This window comes from Triturus cristatus, chromosome 2_1 (genome assembly GCF_964204655.1).
Source record: "Triturus cristatus chromosome 2_1, aTriCri1.1, whole genome shotgun sequence".
Taxonomy (NCBI): domain Eukaryota; kingdom Metazoa; phylum Chordata; class Amphibia; order Caudata; family Salamandridae; genus Triturus; species Triturus cristatus.
This window is the reverse complement of record NC_140581.1, coordinates 234,565,163-234,592,230: the sequence shown is the minus strand read 5'-3', so window position 1 is coordinate 234,592,230 and position 27,068 is coordinate 234,565,163. Positions and strand designations below refer to the sequence as shown.

The window sequence follows — 27,068 nt, the reverse complement described above, 5'->3', positions numbered from 1 at the left end:
GCAAGGACTAAACACATAAGACTGACCTCGCATGTTTAAAGCTATAGGGCAATGCCCTCAGAACAGTGCATTACAACATTCTTGCAGCAGTTTTCCTATCCTTTTAGGACACTTGGGGAAGAGAGACCTGCAATAAGTCACAGTGTATACTAGAGGAGGGTTGGTCTACCTGGGGTGCCGTGGAGGGGAAGTGGTACCTGGTGGCGCTTGAGTGTGTTCCTCTTACCCTAGTGCTGCTACTTTTTGTTTTACCTTATTGTGTCTAGCACTATTTCTCTGCTCTAGATACCAAAGGAAGTGCATGTTGTCTACCTGCCAGCTTCCAAATCAAAGCTTAAAATGTCTTTCCAAGGAATTTAAATGAACAAAAAAGGAGTCATGCCTATTCTCATTAGCGGGTTTCATAGGAGGTCATAAGATTTTCAAACTTGTGAGAATGAAGCCAAGTACACGCTTATAGAGCAAGACCTTCCTTGCCCGACAAATGGCTGTAAATACTCAAAAATAAAACACATTTAACACTAAAGTGCTACCAAGAGGATCATTACCCCTTGTCCCTTAATTTGATTAATGACAAATAGTCTGGTTCCTAATATTCTGATAAAGCGTAGGCTGCAATCTGACCTACCTCATGAATATTTATGAGGTAGATTCCAAATTGAAGCTCACTCTAATTGATGACCCTCACAGTGATGGTGGCCTGGTAGGGTAAATGGGCCACCATTTCTGTGATCACCTTTAAATAAAGAAAACTTTTCTTTTTAATACAGCACATTTTATAGGAAACAGGTCAACATTTAAAAAATGAAAGTTTACTGGGATTCTTTTTTAAGTTTGAGAGTTAGCAGTGGTCCCCTGGACACCTGCACACTCCCCAAAAATCATTATTTAAACATTCAAAAAGGGGAAGGGGTTTCCTGGGACCCCTTCCCCGTTGTGAATTGCTTGCCACCTTGACTCAGGAGTCAGAAATTTGTCAATGTTTTGCAAATGGATTTCAGTTGCAAAAGATTGATACATGCCATATTTGGAAGGGACGCCTACAATAAGCCCCTTTCAAATATCGAATCAGTGTGTAGTTGCAGTCCCAGTTTTAGGAGTTACTAAAAGTTTTTCAGCTCTAAAATGAAATTATTACATTAAAAAATAAACGCATTTTGAAATCGCTAATTCTGAGTCTGAGTGTTTCTGACTACAAAAATGCTTTGTACATTTGGCTCTTGGTCACCAATCCAACCACTGACCCAAACCAACTTAGCAACTTCCGCCCCATCTCACTGCTCCCCTACCAAGCCAAAGTGATAAAAATGAGTGCGGTTTCAGTGCAAACTTCTGAATGATGACTGGGTGCAGTCCAGTAGGTGGTGTAGCCCGAGGTGGCTGGTGAGTTGTTTGCTGATGGATCAACAAACAACTCACTAGCCACCTTAAGCTACACCACCTACTGGACTGCACCCAATTATCATTCAGAAGTAAGTCTTGCACCGAAACAGCACTCATTGCAGCCAAAACAACATCTGAACCATATTGGATTGGGGTGAGACTGCAGCACTTCTACTGCTCGGCCACTCCTTAGCCTCCGATACAGTCTCTCACTGCGCGCTCATCAGAATACTCTACAACATCGACATCCAAGGACCTGCCCTCAATTGGACAGGCTCCTTCCTCACAGGAGGGACACAGAGAATCAGACTACAACCCTACAAATCAGAGTCCAAGAACCTGATCTGCTTAGTCCCACAGGGTTTATCTCTCAGTCCCACCCTTTTCCACATCTACATGGCACCACTCGCTAACATCATCTGATCTGAAAGAGTCACCATCATATCCTATGTCGGCGACACCCAACTCATCGTATCCCTGACAGACAAGACAACCACTTCCAGAACCAACTTCACTGACTGCATGATCACTGCAGCAGAATAAATTAGATCAAACTGCCTGAAGCTCATCTCCAAAAAGATGGAAGAACTGGTCTTTGGAAACAAAAACTCTCCCTGGGACCCCACCTCATAGCTGACAGAGCTAAGACCAACACCCACTGACCATGCCAGAAACGTGGGAATCATCCTAGACAAAAAAACATGACAGCACTGTCAATGCAGTGAGTTCCTCCTGCTTCCACATCCTGCAGATGCTATGAAAGATCTTCGAAAGGCTGGCCCAGGAAATCTAGCTTATCATCACACAAGCACTCATCACAAGCAGACTCGACTACAGAAACTCACTCTACAATGGAATTTCCAACCAGCTCTTACACAGACTAGAGATCATCCAGAACACCACCGTAAGACTTGCAGTATATGGCGCCGCAACATTAGGAATGTATAATTTACTATTCCAACTCCAGCCTACGCAACAGTCGGGAAGGTGTTGGAATAGTAGAGCGCCATCCACTGCAAGTTGATGTAATGACATGAGTAGTAATGGCATTGCTTTGTAACAACGCAGTCGTTGTAACAACCGTGTTGTAAAGGCATCGCGGTCTAATGACCGCGATGTAAAGGTTATTTCCCATCTGCAACCTGCCACATCACACACCACATCTTACCACAACTCCGATACCTCCACTAGCTCACCATTTACTAATGCAGCTAATTCAAACTCCTCACGTACAGGGCACTGCACAACATTGGACTAACATACCTGAAAAATCGAATACATTCTCACCTGCCTGCCAGACACCTACACTCCTCAACACTCTCACTCACACCCTCCACAATTACAAAAGCAAAACAGGAGGTCACTCATTATCTTACATTGCACCCAAAACCTGGAGCGATCTCCCACAACACATCAATGCCTCTTCCTCACTTCTGGAATTCCACAAGACATGGCTCTTCGACTAACTCTGCGGGTCCTCACACCTATCCACCTGCTCAAGCTCCTGAATACCCTCACCGGTGATTAGCGCACTATACAAAGCCACATAACATAGAAAGACTTGAGTTAGGCCTTGCTTATTTTCACTGATTTTCATATTCTATTTTTATTTGCTGTTGCTATTTGCTGATGCTGAAGTATGTGTCTTAAAATGATGTATCCCTATGATCGGCCATTATGCATCAGTGATTCTTGATTGTTTTTCCTTTTCTAAACTTATGACAATCCCTCATCATTCAAGGTAATTTGTTTACTCAAATGACAAAGTTACATTATATATCCCCCTTGAGCTCTCTTGAGTCCTACCTGAAACCTGTCATTTAAGTTTTATGCAACAAGTGGAATGTATTTTTAGAACCTACATTGGAATTCTACATCCTAAGTGCAAAATAATTTAGCAGAGTAAGCAGAAGATAAACAGAGAGGTACCACAGAGTCTGTGTGTTGTATTTGGAAAAATGGGGCTCCACTATGAAAACACTTTGTTTACAGATTTTTTTATTGTTTATTTGGAACACCATTACTGGTGGGAGCTCCTTCTCTGTTCAAACATGCAAGTCATGACCAGCGATCAGCCACCTAGAATATAGAAAACAATTAAAACGTAGTGCTCTCAAACTACAACCTGATTTTCAGACTTCAATTCATACTGGTTTCTATATGCTGCTTGCTCCTGCAATAAAAACTTGGCTGATAGCAGCCATTTTCATAATCTGGAACAGCTAGCCCCATTACACTTACTCAACTACTTTCTCATAAGCTAGTCAAAATCACCAGTTTCTCATCATGGTCAATTCAGACCTACCATAGCAGCTGGAACAAAGTGTCAATGTTGTCCCATGAGGAGCTGCCTGAAACAAAAACTGATCTGGGAGTGATGAATACAGCATTGTTAGAAATGGAGTCTCTAGTTGGCACCCTGTCCAAGTAGGGACTACCACTCTAGTCAAGCGAAGTAAGATCCACACTAATCAATAATCTGTGCTCACGCTCTGGTAGCTTGGTACAGATCTGTCAGGTTTATCTAAAGAGACAATGTGCAAAGTATTAGTGCAACACGCACAGTAACACAATGAAAACACCACAAAAAGACTCAACACTTATTGAGAAAAATTCACAATAATTTGTTAAATAAATCAAGACTGAAATGACCCTAAATCAATAAGTAGAAGTTGAGTTATTAATAAAATAAAAGTGTTTCTAGTGCTTAGGGGCAATAAGAGTCAATGGGGGTTATCTGGTTGCGCTGGACCAGGGTAATAAAGGAGCGCAATCCAACAACAGGACCCAAGCAGGCCCCAGTGAGCAAAGCACCGTATCCTGGTCGCAACAGCAAGATTCAGGGCGTGGTAAAACGATGCGTCAAGCGACACGTCATGGTCGATCCAGCTGTGGTGGCAGTGCGTCGGTTCCATAGACGAAGCGCCGAAGCCAAGATGCGTGTGTTCCGAGTGCAATGGGTTTCTTCACCCAGTCAAAGGATGTGTTGATCTCTGTAGACTGCTGCGGCAGTGACGCGTGGTTCCGATGTGTCATTTTCTGCAGGTGCTGCAGAGGTTCCGATGCGATGCGCCTGGTTCTGCTCCTGCCATAGAGATGATGCATTGATTTCTGCTCACACAGACAGCAGATGCGTTGCTGCCTCTGGGTCTACTTCCAGGGAACCAGACACAAGAACAGGTGTAGAGACTTTGTTAGCCCTGAGTTTCAAACAACAGGTGGCACCAACAAGCCCTTGGAGAACACTTTAGGGTGCAATGCAGAGTCTAGCTCTCCCTCAGCAGGGTCAGAGAGCAGCAGGAAAGCACAGCAGTCCAGCAGAGTCAGTCCTTGATGTAGCACAGCAGTTCTTCTGACAGAGTCCAGTTGTATGTCCAGAAGTGTCTGATTTGAAGGGATCAGAGCCCCAGTACTTTTAGCCAAATGTGCTTTTGTAGTGGGGGTGACATCAAAGAAGGGTCTTTGAAGTGCACTGAGCCAGCCTTGGCTCCAGACTATCAGTAGGGGGAATCAGCCTTTTATTTGGGGACAGTACCCTACCCATTCTGGTGCCTCTGCTCTTGCCCAGGATGAGCCATCAGAATGTAAATGAGTACTCAGACACACCTAACCTAACATTGTTTGTGGGTGTTTAGACGGAATACACAAAGTGCAGCTGTCATCCTCGCCAGATGTGTATTGGAGACAGGCTGCAGGCACAACATAGAGCTGTAAGAGCAGAGAAATGTCCGCTTTCTAAAAGTGGTATTTCTAAAATGCCAATGTCAAATCCAACTTTAACAGTAAGGACGATTTGTCATTACCATTCCGAATATATAAAACATGAAACAGCTACTCCTGTCGAATCAAGAATTACCGTCTAAAAGTGTATTAAGAACCCAATGTTAACCTATGAGAGGAGTAGGCCTCCCAGTATTGCAAAACAAATGTAGGGATTTTCACTTCCAGGACATGCAAAACTTAAAAGTACATGTCCTACCTTTGACTTACACAGCACCCTGCCCTTTGGGCTACCTACAGCCTAACTTAGGGGTGACATATGTGTAATAAAAGGGGAGTTTAAGGCTTGCCATAGAGTTTGAAATGACAAGTCAAAATGGCTGTAAAACCGAATACACAGGCTCTGTAGTGGCAAGCCTAAGGCAGGTTTACAGGGCTACTGGTGTGGGTGACACAATCAATGCTGCAGGCCCACTGGTACAATTTAGCCCTGGGTATATGGTCTATCACTTTACAAGGGACTTGCAAGTAAATTAAATATGCCAAACTGGTGTAAACCAATTATACCATATTTAGGGGAGAAAGTACATGCACTTTAGCACTGGTTAGCAGTGCTAAAGTGTGCAGTGTCCTAAAGCCAACAAAAAGGTAAAACAAATTGGAAAGAGTCCCTCTGAAAAAGAAATCTACCATCAAAGGGTCAGCCCCCTGGTATACACAAAAGCTGACAGAATTACATCTTCACTGTAGACAACTAGAGTGAAGATGGCGAAGAGGTTATAAACTAGAGGAGCTAACACAGTTCAGATTGGCACTTGAAGTCTATCATCAACAAATCAAAGTGAAAAAGAAAGTCCATAATACTAATTTACTAACACTAGCAGAGTCAGATCAAAAAACATTTTTTAAATCGTGAAATCATTCACCCACTCCAAAATACTAGAACACAATATACCTGCATCGCAGACCCTTTGCAATCAAATTGCTAACTTCTTTGAACAAAAATACAAAATCTACAAATTGATTTTAAGATGATATCCTCCCTCCCACCCCCAACAGATATATAATCAGATTCCGAGAATACTGGTCCTAGTCTCCGATTGTTTCACACTATACGTTTTGAATGGTCACGCCAAGCCATTCTCTCATGCAAGTCTGGATCTCCTTTTGACCCATGCCTACCGGAGGTACTGCACGCTAACATAGATATCATTAACCCGGCCATTAATAACATAATTAGCTCCTCACTCTTATAAGCTGAAGTACCCATGGACTGGAAAATCGCTGCAGTCAAACCTGTTCAGAAAAAGCAAATATCCAATCCTACTACTCTTTTCAACCTCCGGCCCATCTCTTTATTACCTAGCCTAAGTAAAATTTGCGAGAAATTAGTCAATAGCCAACTCTAGCTATTTCCTGTTTCTAGAAGAGGCTAATATTCTGCATCTTAGTCAGTCGGGTTTCAGGACTAATCATTCCACAGAGTCCGCATTATTACAAATTTGCTTTAGATACTGGGAAAAATGTTGGGCCCGATTCACAAAAGTGATCTGAGACAAAATCCTAACTTTATTACTCCTAAATGCCCTTTGTGAATATCGAAAGTCGTAAAGTTAGGATTTTGTCTCTGTTAAACATAAGATTTGGTCTTAAGTTTAACTGAGACAAAATCCTAACTTTAGGACTTTCGGTATTCACAAAGGGCATTTAGGAGAAGTAAATTTAGGATTTTGTCTCAGTTAAACCTAAGTTTTGGTCTTAAGTTAAACTTAAGACCAAAACTTTGTCTCAGTTAAACTTAAGTTTAACTGAGACAAAATCCTAACTTTACTACTCCTAAATGCCATTTGTGAATACCGAAATTCGTCAAGTTAGGATTTTGTCTCAGATAACTTTTGTGAATCGGGCCCCCTGTGCTGATTCTATTAGATCTGTCAGCTGCATTTGACACCATCTCCCATGATATTCTTGTTCATCGCCTGAAAACTTGTGGAATCTCCCACCTGGCCTGGCTAAAGTCAACTTTAGTCAAGTAGTCACTCTTGGACACTACCAATCAGCTGATAAACTTTTGAACTCAGGTGTCCCTTTGGGTTCTGCCCTCAGCCCAGTGCTATTTAATATGTACATGTCTCTCCATTGATATCATCTTTCAATATTGAAACCACCTCTTATGCTGATAATACTCAGTTAATCCTAGTGTTAGACAAGGACTCTACCAATCCGGAGGTGAATTTCCTGCTATGTCTTACAGAAGTCATTTGCTGGATGCAATATGACCATCTTAAATGTAATACTAGAAAAACTGAGACCATGTTACTAGGAAAGTCCAATCCTTTCACGCCTAGCTTATGGTGGCCGAAAGACACTCCACCTGACACAGTAGCTGTGGTTAAGAATCTAGGAGTAAGATTTGACACTACATTATCCTCTCGTCCACAAGCTCTACCGGTGACTGGGAGGTGATTCCAATTGATAAAAACCCTAAAAATGTTCTTTGATTTGATCCCGTGCACGGCAAGAAAGACGGTGGCTATTGCCCTAATCACCTCCAGACTGGATTACTGCGTTAGCCTGTATGCAGGGACTAACAAGACAATCTTTAAAAAGCTACTGACAGTTCAACATGCCTAGTGCTAAAACTACCTCACCGTTCCTCGGCCTCAGCAGCCCTAAAGTCTCTGCACTGGTTACCCATTCATAAAAGAGTGCTAGTTAAGATCCTGGTAATCACTGTTAGAGCTATTAGAGCATCAGGACCAAAATATCTAATGGCCAGGTTTACACCATATGTCACTGCAGACCTGCTCAGATCCTCATCAAAAAAAGCTCCTGAAACCTCCTCCTCTAAGGTGTAAAACAAAGGGTGGGAAATTGGTGGCCATTCTCGGGGCTAAAGCCTGGAACTTGCTCCCTTGCCATTTCAGACTCATGCATTCAGAACCTTGCTTTAGGAAATCGCTGTTAACCTGTATTTTTGGAGCCCCAGATCCCCTGTGCCTTTCGCTTATCTGATCGTCCGCCTAGGCGTGCAGCATTCCTAAGCACTATCCAGGACTACGCATAGTGCCAAGATGCTCCCTTGGAGCAATAGTCACGCTTTACATATTATATATATGATACACAATACAAGGACAAAGGCTAAACATTTTGGATAACCTTTCAGAAAGGGCCATTTTCCAACAACGATGCAATAAAGGTATGCACCCTATCAGCTACCACCTTGGCCAGGATCTTTACATTCATATTGATAAGAGAGATGAGATGATAAGTTTTGCATTCCAAAGGATATTTGCCAGTTTTGTATCTGAGATAAATACTCGCCCTGTTCAATTTCAGCTGGAGAGATCCTGCCCTTTCAGCCACTTAAAAAACCCTGTTTAGTAGTAGCACCTGTTGTGACCGATTGGTCATTTAAGGTTTAGTGCAGAAGACCACTTCCCTAGGATATCACGCTTTCATCTTATCAGCTATTTACCTTCACTACTTCTTCCTTTGCTGTTCTTACCTCAAAGAATCCTGACCGTTATGTGTCAGCTGTGGCAAAGTGAAATTTGAGCATAAACCTGGTTCACACTTCAGGCATACTAAAAAGGGCAGAATTATGTGTTTAGCAGATTCACATGTGATGTCCAGTGGATGTATGCTTACCACTGTCCCGTATTTCTGGAATCACTGAAAGCAATTCTTTTTATTGCGGTTGTGTTGCTAAGAGCTTACCTGTCTTTTCCCCATGTCTGGAATGCCACGATTTAAGGCCCTATTGGCCAAATGTACTAAAAATTAAGAACGAAAAAGTGGTCGCAAATTGCATACTGACTGTATGTACTAACTTGCAAAAAAAAGAATCGTAGTGGGTTGAAATTTGGCCTACCTCATGAATATTAATAAGATAGGTTGTAAATTGTGACCCACTATCATTCGTTGCCATCACAAGGATTGTGGACTTCTGTGATCATCAGACCACCATCTCTATGATTGTTTATAAAGAAATCAATCTTTGTTTTTAAATGCAGCCAGCTTTTCGGAGGAAAAGCAGGATTCTTGAAAAAAAAGTTTCACTTTAAAAAAAGAAAATTGTCAACATTCTCAAAGGAGAAGGGATTCCTTGTGGACCGCTCACCATTTGCCAATGCCTTACCACTAACATTCAATAGGCGGCAAAACATTAATGTTTTGCGACCAGATTTCTGTTGCAACATATTAATACAACCTACTGAGAATTGATATTTGGAAGGGGTACAATAAATGCCGCTTCCAGATGCAGATTCGGTATGTAGTCACAAAACCAAATTGTCATTCAATAATGTGTTACTGAATCTCAATTTGGTTTTCTTACATACCAAATGGCCTTTTTGAGGTCACAAACAGCTCGATTCCGCAGATCTGATCTCTTGAAAAGGCAAAATACCTTCCTAAATCTGGTCCAATTAACCTCTAACTCTAATTCGGTCTATTTAACCCCTTCCCTGCTCATGACGGAACCACTCCGTCATGAGCCACGGTCGCGCTGTGCTCATGACAGAGTGGTTCCGTCATGCCGCGGCCGTTGGCTGCCGCTCCGCCCACGCGGCGCCTTTTCCCCGCCTGTGCGGGCGTGTAACGTAAGTGGACGGCGCCGTGACGGAACCATTCTGTCATGAGCACAGCTCGCCCGTGACTCATGACGGCGTGGTTCCGTCATGAGCATAGCGGCGCCGCGCTCACCGAAAAACCCCCCAGCTCCGCGGCGGAATTCGCGCCGCGGCGAAGGGGTTAAGCTCTCTACTCAGCAGGGCAAAAGGATTCTAGAGATTTTTCACTCAAACATCTAATTATCAATTTTAGATAGGTCAGAACATTCTTATCTTTCCTTTGAGCCATTGCTGGGTACTCCTCTCAGAAACAACTTGTTTACCCCACTGGTGCAGTTGATGGCAGCCCCAAGCAACTCCCAAGGATGGCAAAAGTGGAAACCAAGGTGCCCAAAACACCAGGAAATAACAGATCTCTAGCTTAGGCTCTAGGTGCAACAGAATGTAGCAGGAGTACAGGTAGGTCTAGATGAGGCCAAAGCTAGGGTCTAAGAACGAATCTGTGAATTTCCAGAAAATGGCGGAGTGGAGAAAGGATGGGTCCATGTTGAGGCCCTGCAGGATGCCTGAAGTGATTGTGGTCACAGTGGTCAGATTCTGACAGCTTCTTTACCAGAAGCATTCTGAGCATGGCCTCAAAGGGCTGGAACATAAGGACTGTTCTGTTAAAGAAGGATAAGAAGACTTAGCTGCAGGTCACATAAGAGATTACCGAATGGTGGCCATGAAAAACATGACCAAACTCTGTATCCTAAGATTCCTATTTTCATCTCTTGCTCACAGATTAGTCCTTCCAATTGACTTGTAGAATTGAAACTTCTTAAAGACTCCCCTGCCTATGAGAAGATTACCATGACCAACCTACTTGCCTACTTCACAATCAAAGATCAATCATTAAACATCAAATCTTTGGCATAATGAAAATTCAAAGACATCCTTATCCCATCTACATATTCTATCATCCATTTTGATTAAGAAAGCATGAGATCAGGTGAAGTTGCCATGATAATCAAAAATTCCATTAACAGCAAGCCTGTCTAATCAGAAGCTGTTCCCGCATTTTGAATGCTTGTCTACAGGTTAAACCACACGTCTTACAAGTCCACATAAATTACCATTATTTATCATCCACCCAAGAACGACAACAATTTTATTAAACAATGTTTAGATCTTATCTCCTCTCAACTGCTTCTGACAGCATATTTGTGAATAATTTCACTCTGCATTGGATGAATTCCAATTTTTCCTCATCCTCATATTTTGCTTCAATACTCCCAAAATGTCCTCATCCACCATTGCCTAAAACCCACATGTATCAAAATGATAAATGAGCTTGATATATTAGAGGACGTGCTAATCCCCTTCTATGCATTTCTTTGTCTCTATCTCTCTTCATGTGAATGTGCAGGGAGCTTTCTTCAAAATGATGCAGATATTGAGGGATGATATATCCTGGGACCAACGTGTGTGGCAGTCCAAATTAGGGAAATCTGGTGACAGTGACCCTGATCTTAAAATGGCAGGGTGATTGTAACTCTGAACTATTTGACTAGTGAAATTTTAAAGTACTGTAATTAATAGGTGTTACTATCACCCAATAAAGTTGAGTTTGTCTTGTCACAATCCGAAGTTATGGCCTGCATATCACATCTGAAGCTGGTGTTGAGCCAACAGGCAACTGTTTGGATATTTCTATCAGATACTTGTATAAATTATACAAATGACAGTCTCTGTGCTGCTGTGCTGCATAGTTTTCTAATACATATTTTGATGTAGTAAGTACTCTTAGCATCAAATTCACAAATTCTCATCTCTCTGCATTTAACTTACTCAAAACAATGTTTCCACCAGTTGGTGTCCACCATTTTACATATATGTTGAATTCCCTCAAAGATATTACTGTGTGGCTTTTGGCTTGCATCTATGTACTCCTATAGAAAAATTTATTATTTTTATGTTATGTGCCTTTTTAAATTTTACCTCACATAATTTGCAAGATTGATGCATATTCTTTTCAAGTTGTAAATCATACTTGTATAGAATTTAAGAGAATCTTTATAAATCACTGTTCAGGATAAAAACACAAATGTATGGTTTTAATATTTTGTACTTTCATCTATATTGTAATGTGAGGTGTCACTGCAACTATACCTTGTTATAAGGAAGAACAGCTGGAAAGTGTCCAGATATTCTACATCTTTAAAAGTCTATCAAAGTAAAAATAATCTCATGAAAGTTCTAAAACAATCCTTTGGCCTCATTCCTCTATATGGTCACAGACCTCTTAGGTGACTTCCAATATCTGACCTTTATCTTGGCAATCCTGGCAATGATTCCTTATGTTATGTGTGATACAATGTACATGCTTCTCATTTCAGACTATGATGTGTGTGCCGAGGCTCCATGTGAACAGCAATGCACAGATAACTTTGGCAGGGTCTTATGTACATGCTATCCTGGATATCGGTACGACCGTGAACGACACAGAAACCGAGTGAAGCCATACTGCTTAGGTGGGTGAAAAAATGTGCTAAATTATAGCATTGCCAAGTGCACCTGATAGTGCTAATCATGTACAACTCAAATGTATGTTTCAGTCAACTCGACTGAGTATAGTTTTATCCTCTAGACCATGCTTTACAAATCACTTAATGGTAAAGCTGAAACTATAGTAGCATTTTCTGTAGGTTTGGGCAAAATTTGCGTAATTTCTCTAGAGGAAATTATGCCACATGCCCAAAAATGTATTTGAAATGCAGTATTTTGCACTATTAATGGACACATTTTCCATTAAACAATAGCACAAAATCACATAGTTTGCAACAACAGCTACTCGTGTTTCGTTCATTTGTTTTCTTCACATGCTGCTACAATAATTTTGCCCGAAGTGATTCACAACTGTGGGACATGGGGTAGTGGCATATACACTGGCATTTAGCTTAACAGTTGTAATGTGTAATGCCAGAAATTTGACAAGATTACGCTGACTCAGCAACACTGCACTCTATGCCAACGCATTTTCTGCCAATGGACTCTACTCTGTACCATTCAACTCTATGCCAGTGCACTCTATGCCACTCTTATCTACTCTGTACCTCTGCACTCTACATCATTCTATTCTATGCAACTGCACTTTATGCCACTGCACTCTACCCTGCACTACTCCACTCTACTGTGTACCACTCCACAATACGCCACTTCACTCTACTCTGAAACAATCTACTCTATTCCACTGCACTCTGTGCCAATGCACTCTGCACTACTGCATTCTTTTCTACACAACCTCAATCTATGTTGTGCCACTCCACTCTGCGCCACCCCACTCTGCACCACTCCACTCTACTCCATGCCATGGCACTCTACTACACTGATATCGATGCTGCACCAATTCACTCAAAACCACTCTACTCTACTCTGCGCCATTCTATTCTATGCCACTGCATTCTATGCCACTCTATTCTGCACCAATCTACTCTATGCCACTGCACTCTATGCCACTCTACATCACTGCATTCTACGCTAATGCACTCTACACCTCTTTACTCAAAACCAATGCTGTGTATCCCACTGCATTTTATGCCAATCTATTCTGCACGACTGCACTCAACACCACTATTCTCGACTCTGCAACATTCTATACCACTGCACTCTATGCCACTTCACTCTACAACATTGTACTCTATGTCACTACTCTCGATGCCACTCGACTCTGCATCACTCCACTCTATGCCACATTACTCTGCACCACTGGACTCTATTCCACTGCTCTCCACTCTGCACCACTCTACTCTATGCCACTCTACTGCACTCTACACCAATGCACTGTACACCATTGAACTCTATGCCACTCTAACCTGCATCGCTCTACTCTACCTCCACTCTCCTTCGAGAGACCGCACCATGTGACCTGCCTAACCTTGGTCCCGGAAGTCCCCAGCTCATTGTAGGCTCCGACTCCTTCACCGCCGAACTTGGCTCTCCAGCTCTCGGCTAACATTACTTTTTAACCGCTCCGGACTTCTCCGCTGCTACCAACGGCAACCGGCACTTATTCCCACCAGCACCCGTGAGCTTGTCTCCATTGCCGTCCTGCGTTTCTCACTCGGACCGCCATCCTTGTCTATCGCACAGGCGCCACGGCACCCGTAGGTGCGGATCACGGACGCCCCTCCTCCGCCTCAAATCGTGCGTTTCCCCAGCACCTGAGGCCCCTCGGCCACTCATTCCTTCTGCCTGTGGCTACTTAGCGAACTTCCCAGGCATCCTTACCTCCGTCTTGTCCCGAAGAGATCCCACCATCTGTTTGGGGATCGAAACGTCGTCGACCTACGTCTCTAAACTCAAAACTTTACTGTACATTTGTTTTCTGAGTATGAGATGTTGATTTGACTTTTCGTATTCGCATTGTTTACTTAAAAGTGACTTTTTTAAGTCACCAGCCTGGGTTAAGGAAATCGGCTGATTTCCTTTTAAACCTTCTCAATGCTAGCTCACTCATTTTTGTTCTTTATTATGGTTCTTAAAATCAACATAAAAACCTTCTTTCATCACATGCATTGCTCATTCTCTTGAATTCCAATTCTTATTGTAGTAATTGTGATATTTTTCTTGACTTCCCTTGAATGGGACCACTGTTCCTTGAAAATACTACTCTACACCACTGCACTCTACGCAAATACACTTTAATACACTCTAATGTAATCTGTATCACTGCACTCTAAAACACTCTTCTCTATACCACTGCACTCTATGACACTTCACTCTACTGTGATGCAATCTGCTCTACGCCACAGCACTCTATGCCACTCTATTGCACTCTGCACCAGTCCACTCTGCGAGGCGCTCTATGTCACTCTAGTCCAAATCACTGCACTCTACACCAATGCACTCTACACCACTTTACTCAAAACCAATGCACTCTATGCCACTGACCTCTATGCCAACTACTCTGCACCACTGCACTCTACGCCACTGTACTCTACTCTGCAACATTACACTCTACACCACTGCATGCTGTGCCACGTTATATATACCTTTACACGTTACTCTGCAGCACTTAGGTTTATGCCACTCTACTGCACTCTACCCCAATGTACTCTATGCCACCACACTCTGTCACTGTACTCTGCACCAATCTACTCTATGCCACTGCACTCAACGTCACTTTACGTCACTGCATTCTATGCCAATGCACTCTACTCAAAACCAATAATCTGTATGCCACTGCATTCTATGCCAATCTACTCTGCACCACTGCACTCAATACCACTATTCTCTACTCTGCAGCACTCTACACCACTGCACTCCATGCCACTGCACTCTACAATATTGTACTCTATGTCACTAAACTCTATGCCACTCTATTCTACTCTGCACCACTGTACTCCACGCCACTACTCTCTATGCTACTCTACTCTGCTTCACTCCACTCTACACCACTCTACTCTGCACCTCTGGACTCTATTCCACTGCACTGCACTCTGCACCACTCTACTCTATGCCACTCTACTGCACTTAATGTCAATGCACTTTACATTATTGCACTCTATGCCACTCTAATCTGTATCGCTCCACTCTACACCACTGCACTCTGAGCGAGTGCACTTTAAGACACTCTAATGTAATCTGTACCACTCTTCCCTATACCACTGCACCCTATGACACTTCACTCTACTCTGAAACAATCTGCTCTTTGCCACAGCACTCTACGTCACTCTATTACACTCTGCGTCACTCCACTCTATGTCACTCCACTCTATGCCACTGCAATCTATGCTATGCCACTCTACTCTACTCTACTCTGCACCACTGCACTCTATGCACTCTAGTCTAAACCACTGCACTCCACTCTGCACCACTCTACTCTATGCCACTCTACTGCACTCTATGCCAATACACTGCACACTATTGCACTCTATGCCACTCTAATCTGCATCGCTCCACCCTACACCACTGCACTCTACGCGAGTCCACTTTAAGACACTGTAATCCAATCTGTACCACTGCGCTCTAAAACACTCTTCTCTATACCACTGCACTCTATGACACTTCACTCTACTCTGAAACAATTTGCTCTTTGCCACAGCACTCTACGCCACTCTATTACACTCTGCACCATGCCACTCTCTACACTCTACGTCACTACACTCTATGCCACTGCAATCTACGCCACTTTACGGCCTTTGCACTCTACACAACCTTACTCAAAACTAATGCACTCTACGCCACTGCTTTCTATGCCAATCTACTCTGCACCACTGTACTTTATACCACTTCACTCTAGGTCACTAAACTCCACTCTACAACACTCCACTCCACCATACTCCAGTCTATGATGCTCTACTCCCTTAAACTCTACTCCACTCTATGGCACTCTACTCAACTCTATGACATTGCTCTCTGCAACACTCTACTCCACTTTATTCCACTCTATGACACTACTCCTCTCTACAGCTCTCTACACAACTCACTCTACCTCACACCATGCCACTTTACTCCACTCTATTCTATGACAAACTACTCCAATCTACTTCACTCCACTACTCCACTCCATGCCACTCCACTCTGAGCCACTCCACACTACGATACCCTACTCCACTCTATTCCACCCAATCTACAAGACTCTACTCCACTCTAAGCCTTTCCACTCTACTACACTACTCCACTCGATGTCATTCCACTCTATGACAATCTACTCAGCTCTAGACCACTCTAATCTACAACACTCAACGCAACACCCTCTATGCCACTTCACTCTGCTCTACGCCACTCCACAACATTCTATGCCACTCCAATCTAGGACACTTTACTCCACTCTGACACTTTACTCCACTCTATAACACTCTATTCCACTCTAAGCCCTTCCACTCTACGACACTCTACTCCCTCCCCAACACTCCACTCTACGCCACTCCATGACACTCTTTCACTCCAATCTACTCTACTCTACACCACTCTACATCCCTCTGTGCCATGTCACACCATTCTATGCCACTCCATGCCTCTCTATGGCACTCCATAACATCCACTCTACTCCATGACACTGACTTTGTGACACTCCATGTTGCGCTACTCTCCTTTACCCTACTAACCTTTTGCCATGCGTGTCACAGCCCCTGCCACTGCCCTACCCTCTACGAGTGCATGATTCGGTCCAGGCTGATTCCCCATTTGACACTTTCATTTCTTGCTTTGGGTTTGCTGTGCGTTTTTCTCCTGGTGACATAGAGGGAATCCGTGGCCTTGTCATTCACTTAGTCAGAACTGTCTGCGCGGTCACTGCTTGTTTAAAATCATCCAGAAAGTTCCCAAAGCCTAACAGCAGCAACAGGTGCACCTGGTAATATTCAAAGCTAATTGTGTTTACCTTTATGAACACTCAAAAAACCATAAGACCCCAGCCCCCGTGTAGAAGGAGGGAGATTTGGTTTGGCTGTCTACATGACATCTACAATTCCAAACCCTCTGGAGGCAAATTATACTACTTAATTGATTGGAAAGGATTTTACCCATCAGAACTTTCATGGGAACCCGGCTCTTTTGTTCATGCTCCTTATGTGGTGTGATCTTTTCATGTCCTTAACCCCACCAAACCTCGCCCTGTAAGGCTACCTTCGGGGTGGGCGACTGTCATGGCCCCAGGCACTGCCCTACCCTCTACGAGTTTATGATTCGGTCCAGGCTGATTCCCCAGTTGACACTTTCATTTCTTGCTTTGGGTTTGCTGTGCGTTTTTCTCCTGGTGCCATAGAGGGAGTCAGTGGCCTTGTCATTCACTTAGTCAGAACTGTCTGCGTGATCACTGATTGTTTAAATTCATCAGGAACATTCCTAAAGCCTAACAAAAGCAACAGGTGCACCTGGAAACATTTAGAGCTAATTGCTTTGACCTTTATGAACACTCCAAAAACCTAGCAGCAGGTGTTGCCAATTAACCTCACATGGATAACTTCCAGAGCTAATGTTCAAGCTTGTGCTGAACTTTCCAAATCCCATCCCGCTCTTCGCATGGGGCCTGTAGAAGATACAGGGCTACTTCCTGAAATCGCCCACAGATCCTAGTGGGAATCCGGGGCTTTAGCGTTTCCCCATCAGAACCACCTGGGATTCAGGTGAGTGGCTTATAACAAAGCTGAACAGCAGCCACACCGGTGTACAACATGGCTAAAACATACTGGCAAAGCCAATAGCTCTTGCATAGGGGAGACCTATTGGCTTTTTTGCCAATGCTTGTTTTTGGAATGCATTAGCATCTTTCCATTGCAGTGCCTGCGGCACTAAAAAATCTTTCATAAAGACATATTTTGCACATTATTTTTATAGTCCACTTTCATTGATTTGGCTAGGCAGGAGTTAATAATGACATAAACCCACCAAAGCCCTTAGGGGATCGCAGCCTTTTACCCAAACAAAAATGTTAATGAGTCCAAATGAATTTAGGTGCCTCATATATATCTCACAAGAGAGAAATGTGATCTGAATGTTACGATCTGAAACTTAAAGGTACTAGGTAGTCTCATTGTGTAGTTCATTTAACGAGCACTGACAAAGTTAATATGTATGGGTTTAATGTGTTTAATGCATGCAAAGACAGGTGAGCATAAATGGCACTGATATGCAGTAGCACATTTGAGGCAGACCTATGGGCTTTGCCAGTGAGGGCAGAGCTTCTGCACCACTTTCATCACAGCTCCTGGTGGCAAAGGAATTGGATGCAAAAGCAGCTAAAAGGAGGAATGCCAGGACTTCACACAAAATACTGGAAAACCACATTTCACTGTGAAAGCGTAAGTGTGCATAACTGTGTAAAACTATTATATATATTTCACAAAATTCCAAGGAAAAAATAATGCAATTTCACACAACCTGTGATGTGAATTCTGTTGAAAAAAACTGACCAATATAACACAATGCCCCAGCGTCTCAATGTGACATGGGACATTGACATAATGTGCAAAACTCCATTTCACCCCACACAAAGGAAGCTGCAGGAAAATAGAACAGCACACAAAAAGCAATTGCATCTCTGGGTCTGAACCGGAGAGGAGAGAACATGAAGCGGAGTTGTGTGAGCCCTAGATCACAAGCACCGTGCCTCAGGATCTCCAAACACAAGTTCCTAGAGGAGAAACTGCACAGCTTCAGGGAAACATGGCATTGAACTCAGGGACCAGTACTCTGCACCAGAATCAGAGCAGGGAAACGTAGAACTGCGGAACTGAAGAGCACATGGATGTCCTCACTTCTCACTCATCCTGGAGCACAATATCAAGGAATAATTTCCAGAAACAATTATGTGACTGCTCAATTTAAAATTTCCACCTGGGCAAAGTATGGAGTATTTTTGATGGTATAAAGACATCTTTTGATGTATGCCAGCATTGCGTGAAACCATGGGGCATATTTACAAGTCACTTCAACTGGAGTAGTTCCTCTCTATGGAGAATCTGGGTCCTAATCGAGGTGGACTGACAGATCCGACCAAAGGAATACCGGGGGATCCTCGTCAAGCTGGCGCTGCAATGCTCGACGGGCCTGGCGGCTCTTTACCGGAGATCTTTCGATCTGCAAAACGCCTTCAGATAAATGCATGTGGGGGCTTTTTACTAGGGTGGTGACAAAGAGTGAGAGTAAAAGAGTCTAAGGGAACCATGGATTTCTTTATAGGGCAATGATCCCTTGACACAATAATAAACAAGGCGCTATCCTGATGTCACAATGTACTCTGATAGCTAAAATGAATGAATCGTAGCGTGGGGTCGACATCTTTAATGCCTTTGTTGTCAGGAGGGTCAATCGGCATTTCATCAGGACCTAAATCAATGCTATTCCTACCCTATCTGTGTTTATGGGGTCACCCTGGCATCCTGGGTGGCCACTAAAGTCAAAGATACTGCACCTGAATCGATGCAATGTGGTTGATTCCACCCATAGTCTTGGGTAGAAACAACCCCTTAGGATGAGACAGAGGTCTGCGACAGAGCTGCGGGAAAGAAAGTAATCCTCGAAGGAGATTATCCCTGGACCTACCCTCCTCTGCCGGCCTGTAGATTTACAAGCCCCTTGTGCCATAGGAGCGTCACATTTTTGGATGCTCCAATGCCGCAGTGTGCTGACCCATACACGGCCACACAAAGCCCCTTTGCATGGCTTTTTATGGCCTTGTAAATATGGGCCCCTTTCATGCATTACTCTGCGTGAAATGGGCATTCCATGGGTGTTGCTGTGGGTGCTCCCATGCAACACCCATGGATTCTGACCCATTCCCAGATTTACATGGCTTCATAAACCTGGGAATGCGTCAGATTCTAACGCCTTCCCAGGGAAAGGTGTAAAAGTCACGCAACGAGGCGAAATACCTTTATTTCTCCTAGTTTTTCTTCTTTCTATGTGTGCTGCATTCTGCAGCACACATAGGAGGAAATGTTATGTTATGTTACAGGGTTTTATTTAGCGCTCGATCACCGGTCAGGTTTCTTGGCACTGGGTAACAGGGACAATGCTCTGCAGGCAAGAACTTAAGAATAAGTCTGAAGAGACAAGACTTCAAGAGTTTCTTGAATCTCATGTAGTTTAATGTAGATCACAACTCAGGAGGAAGTTAGTTCCAGATGCGAGGGGCAAGAACAAAAAATCAGGAACTTCACAATCTCTTCTTTTTACATGAGGGGGTTGTGAGGAGATTCTCGATGATATGCAAGCAGAACTTTTGCAGTGAAGAGATTTAAAAATGATACATCCCATTTTAAAAATAGGGCACTGTTCCACTGGACACCAGTGAAGCTTTCTCAGCAAGGGGGTGAAATGGTGATGCCTAGGCAGTTGAAAAATAAGCTTGGCAGCCTGTTTTGAATTATACAGAGTCTAAGGTTCAGGCCCTTAGGGAGGCCAAGAAATAAAGAGTTGGCATAGTCTAATCTAGAATGACCTGGACCAAGGCATCAAATGTACGAAATTTGCCAGTCTTCTTGGTTTTTCACAGTTATACAAAGAAGGAGGTCTTGACCACTCCAAGTTGAGGGTTCATGGATATATTCTTGTCAATGAGAACCCCCAGACTCTTTACTGAGTTCTTCAGCTGTGAGGAGGTACTCATCGTGGTGGGCAAAAAGGAAGACACCATCAGTGATTGTTTTCCTGCACAAAAACAATCCTCCCTGCAAAAGAGGCACCCTTGCACCATGGTTCAAGGGTGCCCGCATTGCTGCTAGTAAGCCTATTGATGTTGTAAATACAACTCATCCCTGCACTTTCCTAATGACTCGGCGCACCAAGATGGCTTGAAGCGCCACGCTGCATTATTATGTTGTAAATATGCCCCATGTGTGCTAAATGTCTTTTCCCTCCAGTATTCATACTTAGTACAAGAGCTCTCAATGCCAAAGCCAACTGAAGTAGCAAGTAATAAAAATATCTGACTGTGAAGTTTCATTTTACAATGAATACACCAAAATCGTGTTTTGACATTTGTCTATAGCACAGCAAAAGCCATGAACATCTAATTGAAAGTATTGTGTGTCAGCGGTAGCCTCAAGTTCATTTTGTGAAACTGGATAGTCATTCTTGGAAATAAAGTGTGCTATCCTCTCAGCTGCTGCTGGAACTACCAGATTATTGTTTGAGCTGATTTTAGCCCACTGTTCATCTAGAGGCTAATCAACTTTCAAAATGTTCAAAATTCACTCAACTCATTTTCATAGTAAAAACGGATTGCTTTGTGAGTTGGCAGTTGGGCATGTGTATGTAGACTCAGGCCCTCTTAGAACACATTTGTTCAAAATATCTTTGGGGAGTCTAATCCAAACGTTAAAATTCCTTTCCTGAGAACCTGCATTAATCATTAGCATTATAAGAACTCCATTTTAGTCATATGCTTGGATGACCAATTGAATGAATTCAAGGCACCTTCAAGCGCAACGAAAAACAAAGGGGTATATTTACTAGAAAATGACGCAGCGCACCGCTGCAAGCCATCTTGCTGCGCCAGGCTGCATCATTAGAAAAGTGCAGGAATGTGTCGAATTTACAGCAATACTAGGCACCCCTGTGCTTTCCTCTGTGCTGGCGCACAATTGGCTGCCTAGCGCCAATGCATTGGAGGGATGATTTTTTTTTGTGCAGGAAGGCACACCTTCCTGCACGAAAACAATCATTGATGGTGTTTTTCCTCCTTCTTTGTGTGCTTCAAAATGCAGGACAGATAAAAAAAAGCATTTCCAAGTTTGCAAACCCTTGCAAATCTGGGAATTTGTCAGAATCCATTGGTGTTGCGTGGGAACACCCACTGTAACACCCATGCAATGCCTCTTTCAGGCAGAGTAATGCATGAAAGGGGAACATTTTTACAAGGCCAAGCCATGCAGGGTGTCTTTGCGTGGTTTGTAAATATGGCTCAACATTGTGCGCCACCTAAGCGTAAATAAAGGGCGCACTGGTGGCACAGGGGCCTTGTAAATATGCCTCACAGTCTGCTCCCAAAAAGACTGATCTGGAACAAATATTTAATTTATGAAGCGCATGTGATGTTTAGAAGTATAGATTTCTTTATTGCAATTAATAGCCATTAATCGTTTTTGTGAAAATATTCACCAGGGTAAAAAGGAAACATTGGCAGTGACTTTAACCATCCCAGGAAGTATGCACCAGGAGTGGAATATCTCCTAGTAAGTGCAAGAGTTTAGAAGATTTATTCCTTACCCAAGGAGGCTTCTGTTTCTGTGCTTTCTTCTTCCCACCTCTGCTATCATGTTCTAAGGAGAAGTGTAGCTCACGACTCCACCAAATGATGCTGCCTCCTACTAGCGACATCTCCTCTCTCACCTATGCCCCCATATCTTTCTACACCCTCTTCTCCTTCTGTGCCTCTCTGTATATGCCGCTACTTACATCTCTCTTTAGACCTCTCTGTCTGTATCTTGTACATATCTGTGTCTCGTTATTCTGCATTGCTCACTGCACACCTCGACATCTCTCTGTACATCCATGTCTACTTAGCTGCTGGTGTATTGTGGTCTTCTTAGCTGGCAGATGAACAGTGCTGGACAGGGTTTGCTCTGCTTGTAGATAGGAAGATATTATGTTGATTGTCTTCATGCATGATAGATTTGTGACCTTTTAGTCTCTTTCAATTAGTTATGGAAGTCATTAGTGCATCGTTCACAAAGGTGGACATTTTCACTTGAGTATCAACAACTTACATCTGTAGAGGCAAGTGACAGATCCTGACTCATAGAATAATGATCTAAAAAGATTTACACTTGAATGTGGAACTTTTTACAAGGGTGAACCTCACGGGAAGAGTGGATTTTCTCCATTTGTAAGTTAGTGTTCAGGGTTGGAACTTGGAGTTGTGAGCACAGGTCGAGTGACTTCTTGCGCATCTTGTGAACACCAACAAAGCTATGCCTTTGTGGGAGTTAACAAACAGTCCAGTTTACTCACCAACTGTTAGTGCCAAAAAGCTGGAGTAAATGTACAAATTGGATATGGAAAATTCTCTGTCACTCTCCTAATTTTACAGGCGAATGGTAAAGGATTTCTCACCATGGATATGTTTCTCCTTCTAAAGAATAGTTGTTTTTATGTATTTGTACCTTAGCCCCTATTGTAAACAATTGGATAGCTCACTTGAGGAGCAGACTTATGCATGTAAGCTTTTGTAAACCTTTCTGATTGGACTAATGTCTTTTTTTCTATCTTATAAGTGCTGTTACTTTCTGAAATCCGTCGAAACAAGGCAATGACTTGTAATGTTACAGATTTTTTGACAATAAAGATTTTAATTCTACCCAGTCTGCATTATGGGAGATGTTACTTTTCATTTTCAATAATAGTTTGATGATGCGAGGTCCTGCGTCGAGATGCGTTGCACGGTAGTGGTCCCGATGAGCTGTGGGGTGATGAATCAAGATGCATCAGTTCTGCTATGACCACAGCTGGGCAGGAAGAGCACCTTTAGGCCCACTGCCTAGGGCCAAGGACTGGGGTGGCACCACTTGAGGGGCAGGACTCACAGCAGGCAGAGTCCAGGTGCAAGTGGGTTGGACCCTTTTCTGTCCCTAAGGCTCTGATTAGGGGGCCAGCCAACTAGCCCTTGGAGTTACTCTGGTGGTCCTGGGTTTAAGATAAAGACCCAACCTTTCTCATTCAGGCAGCAGGGCATGAGGGCAGAAGAGTAGCCATCCACCCCACACCCCAACGGACCACGCCATCAACCTCTGCATCATCCTGAATGGCAAACTATCCATGGAGGAACAAGTCGACGCAGTCTCATCAGCCTGCATCCACACCCTCTGCATGCTACACACGATCTTCAGGTAGCTCCCACTGAACACCAGGAAGACCATCACACAGGGCCTCATCACCAGCACCCCAAGACCAGCACACAGGCCCTCATCACCAGCACCTGAATTGCTGTGATGTATAAATGATGGATTGATTGAGAGGCGGTAGGGCTATATTCATGGTTGGCCTTTCCACACACTGAAATAAACAGAAAGGCAAGCATCGCAATGTTGGTGCAGGAAGTGTACACCAGCCATTACTAGCATCAAACAACTTCATTATTGAGCTCTAAATGCCACAGTGCTCTAATTGAGCAGTATGAACAGCTGTTATTACCATCCTTAAAACTATGGATAGAGCCACTGTTTGGAACCCTTAATAAGGGGAGGGTAATTTAAATCTGTTATTACTATGCAGGTAAAGGCAACAAGAATACTAGCATCCTTTAAAAAAGAAATAGACTAGAGTACTGCGGGAGCTGGCTCTTGCCTTAAAGGCAGTTTGAAGAAAATGGCTCCTCACCAATGCCCAAACAGCCAAAAAAGTAGAAAAACTTTTGTTTATATGTTTCTACTTTTCAGGCTGATTAGGCTTCCCTTTCAATAAGCAGCAGGAAGAGCCTAAACACCAGCCTTCCGTGAACCAACATCTGCATTAGATGAGGGTGAGGGTGAGGCAGTGCAACAAGATAACAGGGCTGGTGTTTCAACCTGTATTAAATGTAGATGACAGCTCCTGCTCTATTAGTGGTCTTTAATGTTTTTTGATGCACGTAAGTTCCACAGCGCATAAGACAGACGTTTAAAGAGGTAGCACATAGTGCTTCCTTTCTCGATTATATCCCACTAAGGAAACATAAACATTTGATCGGCTGACCAGCTCCTGGTGTTTCAACCAGAGTACTCCATTGAATTTATTATATTCTCCTTGTGAGTTATGGAGCTATTCAGTGTGAGTAATAACACCTACAAGATTTTTTTTATTCAGAGAATTTGAATTAACAAGGCCACCGAAAAGAAGGAGGCATTGTTGGCATGGCCTGCCAACAGAGATGTTTACAACATCCACTTCAGCAAGATGTCACCACCAGGAACTCGGAGTCAATGTTTTTATCTGACTACTTATGTCTTTAAACACGAGAGTCTTAAACCATGGACTGGGTTTCGTCCCAGCAAATAAAGTCAGTCCATTGAAATTAGTGGGGGAAAATGTTTTTTGACTGTCAGAAAGTTGGGCATTAACTTGCAGAAGGGTGTGTAATTACAAGCTATATACAAACCCTGGTTAAGTCTCAAAGCAAGATTCAGAGACAATCTACTAAGTTCTGCTTGTTCAGTCCTGTAGCTCTCAGTTCCACGCTTCAGGTTTCCAGAAACTAGATCTCTCTCCAGTCAGGGCTCTTGCAAGATCCAGTGTGCTCGACAGTTGAGCCCTCTTGGAGTTGGCGTCCTTCTGCTTGTTGTGTCCCGGAAACAGGCAAACAAGAAGCCAACCTCTGTCCTGACCCTTGGAAAGCAGTGATTTAACCTGGGTGCCGACAAGAGTCTGGAGTCCTTAAGTCCTTTTCTTCCAGCAGGAGCCAGTAGTCTTCTTTCTTTCAGCAGCGCCTTCTTCTTCTCAACATCTGACGTCATACTTCGTGGGCCAGATTTGCGACCATTGAATTTTGCGACTTGCAAATTGCTTAAATTGCGAGGCGCAATTTGTGAGTCGCAAAATTCAATGTACAACAGTGTCTGAGACACTGTTTGCGATTCCCAATGGGGTTGCAAATTGCATGCCTTATGAATATTAATGAGGCTGTCGCAATTTGCAACCCCATTGGGAATGGCTGGCACTCCCAGGGATAGTGGACTTCTGGGGCCAGCAGACCAACATGTCTGGGACTGCTTTTAAATAAAGCATTTTTTTTTCAAATGCAGCCCACTTTCCTCACAGGAAAACGGGATGCATTTAAAAAAATAAAAATGAAACTTTTCCGTTTTATTTTTTAAATGCAGGCAGTGGTCTATGGGACCACTGCCTGCCTGTAAAAAATATTTGGGGACCCCTTCCCATTTGCAAGTGCTTTACCACCCTTCTGAGAAGGGTGGTAAACTGCGAGTGTTTTGCGACCCCAATTGCGGTTGCAAAACATTCATACATTGTTTTTGGAGTCGCTATTAGGGACGCTCCTTCCTAATACCAAGTCGCTAACCCTATTTTGCAAGTCACAAATTATTTTTGACTCGCAAAATAGGGTTTGTACATGGCCCACATGTTTTTTGCATTCGCAAACAGGCCTAAAACCCCTTTGCGACCGCAAGAAACGGTTGTACATCTGGCCCCTGGTTTCTAAACTGGGTGACTCTGTGTCACGCATATGCACCAGAGTTGAGCGTTATGAATATGAATGTTTTTTTTTCCTCATTAGCGCAGAGATACCCCTTTGGGTGGTGATTCAGGTGCTTTACAAAATCAAAATCAAATCAAATAGGTGGTGGGGTGATGATCTTATTCTGTGCACTAGCTAGTGATTGAAGATATTCCCCTACCCAATCCTGGCTACATTCTTAACGTAATACCAGCACTTCCTCTTTGCTGCTAAAATGAAGATAAGCCTTAAATTCAAGATGACTGCACCCTTCTTCCTCCTGGAAGAGCTCAATGGTGATCCTTAGCCATTGCTTTATTTAGATGAGCTCTCCTCCCCTTCTGTCAGGATCATAACTGGTTCTTCTTGCTGCTGGAGTAGGCGTCAAAGGTATTGGGAGTGCTTTGGGCATGAATGGGAGCAAATACTGTCATCAGTCTGATTTGGGATAAGCAACTGAAATTAACTGTTAAAGCTGTCCTTTGTTCTGCCAGCTGTCCTGTATCCCCTCTTAGATGTCAAATTCCTGCTAAACTGGCAGTTGTTGTCAAATGCAAAACCAACAGTTGATGGACAGAATGCAGAACAATGACATACATTCACCCCAGTACAGAGATCTGGGCCTGAATCCATCGTTTGTTTGCATTCCAGTTTGAACGCAGCCATATGCAAATCAGTCTTGACCCTGTGCCTCATGGGAACAGTCCAGCCCGAACTGCCAAGCCAGGTCCTCTCTGGACTGGAAACAAGCATCC

At 43.3% G+C, this 27,068-nt stretch overlaps 1 protein-coding gene across 1 annotated transcript in view; it reads left to right on the top strand.

Moving 5' to 3' along the window:
* CCBE1 (collagen and calcium binding EGF domains 1) overlaps positions 1 to 27,068 on the top strand; it is an 873,157-nt gene that overhangs the window by 778,786 nt on the left and 67,303 nt on the right. Inside the window, exon 4 of the mRNA XM_085630518.1 lies at positions 12,056 to 12,190. Coding sequence (XP_085486644.1) covers positions 12,056 to 12,190 — 135 coding nt within the window. The remainder of the gene's footprint in view (positions 1 to 12,055; positions 12,191 to 27,068) is intronic.